Source organism: Hyperolius riggenbachi, chromosome 1 (assembly GCF_040937935.1).
Source record: "Hyperolius riggenbachi isolate aHypRig1 chromosome 1, aHypRig1.pri, whole genome shotgun sequence".
Taxonomy (NCBI): domain Eukaryota; kingdom Metazoa; phylum Chordata; class Amphibia; order Anura; family Hyperoliidae; genus Hyperolius; species Hyperolius riggenbachi.
The window spans coordinates 517338920-517348238 of NC_090646.1; the positions used below are offsets into that span (position 1 = coordinate 517338920).

Sequence of the window (9319 nt, forward strand, 5' to 3'; positions counted from 1 at the left end):
CCTTATGACACGGTTCTCCATCGTGCTGGAAAATGCATTGTTCTTCACCAAACTGTTGTTGGATTGTTGGAAGAAGTTGCTGTTGGAGGGTGTTTTGGTACCATTCTTTATTCATGGCTGTGTTTTTTGGCAAAATTGTAAGTGAGCCCACTCCCTTGGATGAGAAGCAACCCCACACATGAATGGTCTCAGGATGCTTTACTGTTGGCATGACACAGGACTGATGGTAGCGCTCACCTTTTCTTCTCCTGACAAGCCTTTTTTCAGATGCCCCAAACAATCGGAAAGGGGCTTCATCTGGTAATATGACTTTGCCCCGGTACTCAGCAGTCCATTCACCATACTTTCTGCAGAAGATCAATCTGTCCCTGATGTTTTTTTGGGAGAGAAGTGATTTCTTTGCTGCCCTTTTTGACACCAGGCCATCTTCCAAAACTCTTTGCCTCACTGTGTGTGCAGATGCGCTCACACCTGCCTGCTGCCATTCCTGAGCAACCTCTGCACTAGTTGCACTCCGATCCCACAGCTGAATCCTCTTTAGGAGACGATCCTGGCACTTGCTAGACTTTCTTGGACGCCCTGAAGCCTTGAAGAGTTGAAACTTTCCTTGAAGTTCTTGATGATCCTATAAATTGTTGATTTTGGTGCAATCTAAGTAGCAACAAAAGCCACAATATCCTTGCCTGTGAAGCCATTTTTATGCAAAGCAATGATAGCTGCATGCGTTTCTTTGCTGGTCACCATGGTCAACAATGGAAGATCAATGATTTCAAGCATCACCCTCCTTTCAACATGTCAAGTCTTCCAATCTAACCCAATCAGCCTGACATAATGATCTCCAGCCTTGTGCTCATCAACATTCTCACCTGAATTAACAAGACAATTACTGAAATGATCTCAGCAGGTCCTTTAAAGAGAACCAGAGACGAAAAATAAATAGATTTATACATATCTGGGGCATCCTCCTGCCCCATAAGCCTGGATCACTCCCACGCCAACTTTCTCCGCTGCCTCTATCCGCTGGTACCGTGTCCCGTCATTTCGGCCAGTCAGGGCCAGTTGACGCAAGTGCAGTATGCTCCCTCCGTACTGCGCAGGCACATGCGTACAGAGACGGAGGGAGTCCCTGTGGATGCGGAAAACTGGCCGCGTCAGTGACAGGACCCGGTATCGGCGGATAGAGACAGTGGAGAAAGGAGGCGTGGGAGCGATCCAGGCTTATGGGGGTGGAGGAAGCCCCAGGTATGTATAAAATATTTTTCCATTTTTAAGGTTCCCCTCATCTCTGGTTCCCTTTAACGACAGCAATGAAATGCAGTGGAAAGTTGTTTGGGGGATTCAGTTAATTTTCATGGCAAAGAAGGACTATGCAATTCATCTGAACACTCTTCATACCATTCTGGAGTATATGCAAATTGCAATTATACAAAACTTAAGCACCGACTTTTCTAATTTCCAATATTTTTGACAGTCTCAAAACTTTTGGCCAGGACTGTATTAATAAATTGACAATCTAACACACATCATACAATCTTTAGAAAAATGGAAGAAAAATCTACAGATTTCCAGATCAATAAAAATCGAAACAAATCGGAAATCGATTTTTCAGTCGAATTAAAAAAAAAGAAGCTTTAAATGTTTTCGGAGATCCAATTATATTTTTCGAATTGCCGTAAATCGGATCATTGTATTGTTGTGTGGCCACCTTTATGTTTTGTTAGGTTTTAAGGTGATCACTAAAGGGCAATAATTGATGCAAAGGAAGAAAACTGTATACCAATAAGGAAGAATAATATCAGAAAGTTCTGCCTTGCTTCCTGACTTAATAATCAATATTTCTAACTTAAATATAGATGCTTCATCTGCTAAAATTAGACTGAGCAATGCTGAAAGCCTGTCCTCTGGATTAGCTGCTCTCTGACCACACCTAGTCTATTAGTGATGGTACAGACAGAGTACAGGCTTATTACTGAGGGATCTGGAGAGGCAGGAAGAGGACCAGACTGCATCAGCCAGCCTCGGCACAAGCCATACACAGCAAACACAAGCTCCTTCCAAACTTTCCACTCACAAGCAGAGTCCAAGGTAACCATCATCATGTTTTATACATCGCTATTTTCATGAACATTTTCTGATTTGTTTTTCTGATTGAATGAAGTTGGGAAGTCTTAATATTTAAATGTTCAGAAAGATGGCTTAGATTTGCAATATACTCCCCCAGGAGAAGAAGGTGTATATTTAGGTTAAATGTACATAACTTTTAATCCATTCCTGTAGTATTATTTTTTTCTGTAAAAACAAATGGAGAAGTCACTCTATCAATATAAAATATTTGCGTTTCTGTATATTTTATTTAACTCATGAAAACTACGTCTGGAGCATTAGCCAGCAAGTCCATTAGAAGCAATTATTGCATTAAATATTCATCTTGTTTGCCCTCCACTTTGTGTTTATGGCTTTGTTCTGTCAATAAACCTTCAACAATAAATATCAGTACGTTAATGCATGATATGTGATTGTTTCCATGTCATTGGTTTCCTCTGAGATTGTTTAATAATAAAAAAAACACTAAAACCTGGAAAATTTTGCTTTGCCGAATCAAGGACATTTTTGCTTAGCCGAAAAGGAAAGGACATTTTTGCTTAGCCGAATCATATTCTGAACAATTGAGTGGTTGCCACTGCCAGTCGATAGACATGTTTGGTACTTTCATTGGGGAAATGAGATAAGTTTAGGTGTGATGAGTAATGCGGGAGATTTTGTGAATGTAACACTGTGTGATGCCCGGTTTTCAGGTATAGGAGCAGCGGTGACCAGTCTACACAGCACATGGCTCCCGAGGAATCCTTCGTTCTCCACTTCCTCATGGTGCTGAAAGAGATGCTGGCGTTTGTGCTGTTCAGCTACACGGTGCTGATCGGGGCGCTCCTCGTGGCTGGCTGGACGACTTATCTCCTCGTCCTCAAATGAGCTCCATATGCCGAGGCTGAAAGGACTTGAATATGAACTTGAAAAAGAACTTCTTCTACGGATCTAGTTACGGATCTAGCTGTTTTCTGGCTACCCACCCTGATATCAGCCTGCGTCTGTTTCATGTGGTCTCTCTTTCCTGGCCGGTTACATGTTCTATGTAGTGCGATATTACCTGTAGAAAGTTTCCTTTGTATAAGATACTGTTTAATGTTGTTATCTATATTGGCCAGAGCACATAAAAATCATGGCTGCTAACTGCAGATAAAGTCCCAACAAAGCTGACAGTTCTGTGACTGGCTGCAACTAGGACAAACCTATGCAAAAGGCATGTGTATTGTTCCTGATTATCTCATGGCATCTGCTGTTTTGCTACCACACTTCTCAGAAAAAAAATATGTTTCGGCACATATATAACAGCTCCATCAGTAATGATCTAACAAAGCAATCCAAGCTATGCAAAATCAGTGCTATAAATACATTTTATTGTGGCCATGTACAATAACTGAATCCTTTTATTTAATGCAAAAAAAGTTGTGTTTGTTGTTGTTTTGTTGGTTTGTTTATTAAGCAGTTTTGTAGACGTATCCAACTGAAATCTGATTGGAAAAAGAGGAAACTTTATATCAATCTATAAAAATGGATTGTTTAAAAAAATGAAATAAAGAATAAAACTGTATGTGCGTGGCCACCTTAAAAGTAGTGATCAGTTGCATTCATTTTTCAACCGACTGTAACGAACTGATCAAATGGTAGAGCTCAAAAATTGTGCTCAGATTTAATCAACATGATTCTTTATTTTTAAAGCAAACAGATGCTTTTGATTTTTATTTGTTTATTGCATTCAATGTAAAATGGATTGTTTAAAACAGCCCCATTAAAACATATTTCTCATCCATTATCAGTATAATTCTAGTCTTTATTTTTTTCTCCAGTATTTCTAAATCAGTTTGAAAATAGTGACAATCTCTGTGAATAGCTTTGTCAAGGCTGCATTTGCTGTTGAGACAGCCAATGGGATGCAAGGAATTTAGAGTTGCTGCTATTTTTATGCAAATTCATGCAACTTGGAATTGAACCAATCTTATGCAACAGCTGCTGCATGACTGGTCCTTTTTCTAAGCTGCATACACTAAATACATATTTATGTACTGTACTTGTTTACTGTGTTATATTAACAGGTAATCTGTAGGTTCTCAAAGAAGGAATATTCAGTTACAGAGCCAAACTAGTATAATGCAATTTAATCCCTTTAAAGTAAACTTCAAGGGACCTGACCAAGTAGTTTACTATATCAGAAGTTTACTATCAGTATTGGTTATACATTGTTTATTCATACAAGTGCATGGCTGGTGATGGAGTTTACTATAGCTAGAGGTTTACTATATCAGAGTTTACTATAAGGAGTACTATGTACTATATGTCTTATCATGTTTTCTGCAGGCATTTATTGTTAGGAATGAATGCACACAGGAGCATTTTTTTGCAATGATTCATGCTTAGAAAGAAATGTCAGTGCAGCTACAGTAAACATAAAAAAAGATAAATACAATTAGAAATGATATAATATAACAGCATCTGACATAAGCACATTGCCTATTGTAGAAAAAAATAAAGGAATAACTGTTTATTTCTGGCTGTGCTGTCTGTTCTGCTAAACTAAACAATTCCTACACTTTTTGCCAAGTTATGCTTTCTTAAAAGGGAAAAGTATAGACACCAATAAGAAATAGAATACAGTAGTAAGTTTATGTGATTGCCATGTACAGTCAGGAAGGAGGTTTTTTTCCCATTGTTGAAGTAAATTGGCACTTGTTTTTCAATCTCTTCTGAATCCGCTGTGGACTCTGTTGGTGCAGGATAATTTTTTTCTATAATAGTTGATAATAATAGTTTTTTTTATCTACAAAGATGTAACTGTAATCACCTAGGGGGCATGCTAGTTTTTTGGCTTTAGTAGCGTGTGAGATGAACACCCAGAACAGGTATGCTGATGTAAAGCCAGAATTGAGTTTAGGCTCTCGATCTGCAGACTTTGTGGGTCAGAAGGTGTTACAGACAGAGGATCAGCACCGCAGGTATACAATCAACATTCTTTTTAAGAAAGCAAATAAGCAATGGCTCTGTCCATACATAATGTCCTCACTTCCAATTTCTTATGTGAATCTTATGCCTGGTACACACCATGCAATTCCTCGTCAGATAGACAGGTCAAACCGATTAACTTCCAACAAGTCAAATCTGATTTCTGATCGATTTTGTACAGAAGAGATCAGAAAAAAACTGAACAGAAAAATCATCGGAAATCAGATCGGACCTGTTGGAGATAATCAATTCAACCAATCTATCTGATGGAAAATTGCATGGTGTGTACAGTATACATTACAGTATACAGTATGAACATAGTGTTGTGACCAGTGTACTGAAACACATCATTACTGCCAGTGGCGTAGCTAAGAAGCTGTGGGCCCTGATGCAAGTTTTACATTGGGCCCCCCCCCCCCCCAAGCATCCTATAAATAACAATTGATACGGCGCACCAAAACCTGCCAATGGTAACTACAGTGTCAGAGGTGCAAGGAGGGGATGGGGAACAGATTGTTAATGATTAAAACTATTCAAAGTGTGTATACAAGTGATTATTATGAGCACAGGACCTATAGAGAGCTAATACTGTGGTTGAAGGAGGGCCCTTCGGGGCCCCTCTGCCCAAGGGCCCCGATGCGTTCGCTACCTCTGCAACCCCTATTGTTATGCCACTGATTACTGCCTAGTTTATTTCATTCATTTTTATTGAAAATTCAAGTATTTACATAATATACATTGCTGAAGTGCAAGTTTGCTCCTAACCTTCATGTTTTCTTAAAAATGACCTGTCAAATACACAATTAGAGCTACAGTCATGTATACAGTGGGATGTGAAAGTTTGGGTAACCTTGTTAATTTTCATGATTTTCCTGTATAAATCGTTGGTTGTTACGATACAAAATGTCAGTTAAATATATCATATAGGAGACACACACAGTGATATTTGAGAAGTGAAATGAAGTTTTATGGATATACATAGCTGAAGACATTTAAACAAGCAACACTGGTAATGCACTTACAAACAAACAAACAAACAAACACAGAACATTTATATTGCGCTTTTCTCCTGGCGGACTCAAAGCGCCAGAGCTGCAGCCACTAGGACGCGCTCTATAGGCAGTAGCAGTGTTAGGGAGACTTGCCCAAGATCTCCTACTGAATAGGTGCAGGCTTACTGAACAGGCAGAGCCGAGATTCGAACCCAGGTCTCCTGTGTCAGAGGCAGAGCACTTAACCATTACACTATCCAGCCACAGCTTACAGTTATACAATGTTACAAAATATGAGATTAAACTCATCTCTACCCCCCTCCCCCCTTAATTATGCTGATCCTCTGATTGTAAGTCTACTTTCACATTATCTACATTGGGTTCTGTATCCTGAAAAATAGGATTTCAATGCAAGTGATGTAGAAATTGCATCCTAGCCTACTGCTGTGATGCGACCGGTACAGTGCAGCTTACAGTCCATAGGTTTTATGCTTGCATTGCCTGGAAACACACCGCATGCTGTGCACTATACCATCACAAATGAAGCACTGCAGAAGTACCAGTGTGGAAGATCCCACTGAAATATAATTGCAGCACGTTATGATGGGTTTATATTGTCCATTGGACCTCAACACAACAGACGTAGCGGGAAGAGAGCCTAAGCCTTTGTAAATGTGCCATCTGCACACATGTTCCAAGTAAGTGATTTACAAAGCATTATAGTCAGAGGGTCAGCATTGTAGCTATGAAACTAACATCTGCAGGAGGTCAGCAATGGCAGGTTCCACTATGTTTTTTATAGGAAAGTTATCATTATTATTGACTTATAAAGCACAAACATATTCCGTGGAGCTGTACAAAGTAAGAAACACACGTGGAGTACAAAATAATACAGTCAATTATACACACCAATATACAAAATACAGAATTGGTACAAAACACAGAATTGGTAATTACAGTGACAACGTGAATATGAATAAATGTGTAACAAATTTCATGTCACAAAAGGATGAGAGAGCCCTGGCCTTGCAAGCTTACAAGGAATGGGGGGGGGGGGGGGGCAAGAGGTGGGGTATTCATACCTAGAGGAAGTGTGTTTTAGGTTATCTAGTAGGAGTACAACTTGGACAGAAATCGAAGGGCAACTGGCCTAAGGTAGAGCGTATGCTTGACAGAAGAAGTGAGTTCTGAGAGCACATTTAAAGGGATACTGTAGGGGGGTCAGGAGAAAATGAGTTGAAGTTACCCGGGGCTTCTAATGGTCCCCCGCAGGTATCCTGTGCCCGCGCAGCCACTCCCCAATGCTCCGGCCCCTCCTCTGGTTCATTTCTGGAATTTCAGACTTTAAAGTCTGAAAACCACTGCGCCTGCATTGCCGTGTCCTCGCTCCCGCTGATATCACCAGGAGCGTACTGCGCAGGCCTAGTATGGTCTGTGCCTGCGCCGTGCGCTCCTGGTGACATCAGGGGAAGCGAGGACATGGCAACGCAGGCGCAGTGGTTTTCAGACTTTAAAGTCTGAAATTCCAGAAGTGAAGCGGAGGCGGGGCCAGAGCATCGGTGAGTGGCTGCACGGGCACAGGATGCCTGCGGGGGACCATTAGAAGCCCCGGGTAACTTCAACTCATTTTCCCCCGACCCCCCTACAGTATCCCTTTAAGGCTAGGTTCACAGTGGGACATTGCGTTGTGATGCACCTTTAACCATTTTCGTACCAGCAGTCTCTGCCCCCTTTAAAGAGACACTGAAGCGAAAAAAAAATGATGATATTATGATTTGTATGTGTAGTACAGCTAAGAAATAAAACATTAAGATCAGATACATCAGTCTAATTGTTTCTAGTACAGGAAGAGTTGAGAAACTCCAGTTGTTATCTCTATGCAAACAAGCCATTAAGCTCTCCGACTAAGTTAGTCCTGGAGAGGGCTGTTATCTGACTTTTATTATCTCAACTGTAAGTGAACTGTTTACTTTTTCTCTGCTAGAGGAGAGGTCATTACTTCACAGACTGCTCTGAAAGAATCATTTTGAATGCTGAGTGTTGTGTAATCTGCACATATTATAGAATAATGCAATGTTAGAAAAAACACTATATACCTGAAAATAAAAGTATGAGAATATTTTCTTTGCTGCTAATCTTCTAGAAATTATTCATAGTACACAGCCAATTCATTATATCATTTTTTTTTTCGCTTCAGTGAGAACCAGAGACTGCTAGTATGGTAAACTGCCGCCTCCCGACGACTCACCGCAATAATCCGCTGCTTCCACTGGTCACGCCATTCTGTCCCTGCCGCAGGTCCCTCTCTCTGCCGTCCCTATGACGGCAAAGTGCTGTGCGCCAGTCAGGAGCTGCTTTCATTGGCTCCTGAACCTGTCAGTCAATGTAAGCCAATGGGATTGGCTTACAGTGATGACAGTGCCAGAAACCAATGAAAACGGCGGCGGGGGGAGAAAACAGCGTGATCAGCGGGAACGGCATGACTGCGCGGCGGGATGATTGAAATCTACGTCCTGTCTGGTTATCTGGGTACCTAATTGCTGCCATTGTGTGTATTTTGTGGGCAAACACTGCACATTATGTGTATTTTGTGGACAAATGCTCCGCTAGCGCATGCGCAGTAGTGTGCGGCTTGCTGAAAAAGACCTTTCGAGGAATCCCCCCCTTGAAAATCCTGCGTAGGATTAGCATTGCAGTGTGATACTCTGCATTACAACGCTCCGTAATGTCCCACTGTGAACCCAGCCTAGAGATATCAAAGGTTGAAGAGTGACGAATGTGTTGTGTCAGGGGATTCCAGAGGAGGGGTGAAGCACAAGCAGAGCTAAAAGCTAAACTTTTCTTGAGGCAGGGAACATGACGAAACACGCTCCTCCGCACTGGCCAATGTAGTTAATGGCCAGCTTGGGAATTGCATGTCATTTGCATTTGTGTTTTTTGCCTTATTTTAAAGGAATACTGTAGGGGGTCGGGGGAAAATGAGTTGAACTTACCCGGGGCTTCTAATGGTCCCCCGCAGACATCCTGTGCCCACGCAGCCACTCACTGACGCTCCGGACCTGCCTCTGGTTCACTTCTGGAATTTCAGACTTTAAAGTTGGAAAACCACTGCGCCTGCGTTGCCATGTCCTCGCTCCCACTGATGTCACTGGGCCTGCGCAGTACGCTCCTGGAGACATTAGCGTGAGCGAGGACACGGCAATGCACTGCAATCCCCCAAAAATCACAAATGTTGGTGGAAAATCAAATGCTGAAAACGTGATCACAAACAA

General features: G+C 41.5%; 1 protein-coding gene across 1 annotated transcript; it reads left to right on the forward strand.

Annotated features, from left to right (window-relative positions):
* The first annotated feature begins 1996 nt into the window (after nucleotides 1-1996).
* On the forward strand, nucleotides 1997-3472 carry LOC137556158 (uncharacterized). Its single transcript, XM_068271610.1, has 2 exons — nucleotides 1997-2085; nucleotides 2796-3472. Exon 2 carries the CDS (start codon nucleotides 2830-2832, stop codon nucleotides 2968-2970), a length of 141 nt encoding a protein of 46 aa, XP_068127711.1. The 5' UTR covers nucleotides 1997-2085; nucleotides 2796-2829; the 3' UTR covers nucleotides 2971-3472.
* The last annotated feature ends 5847 nt before the right edge of the window (nucleotides 3473-9319 follow it).

Bases quoted from the DNA above. Each gene is read 5' to 3' on its own strand.
- LOC137556158 (XM_068271610.1), top strand. From the start codon at position 2,830: ATGGCTCCCGAGGAATCCTTCGTTCTCCACTTCCTCATGGTGCTGAAA.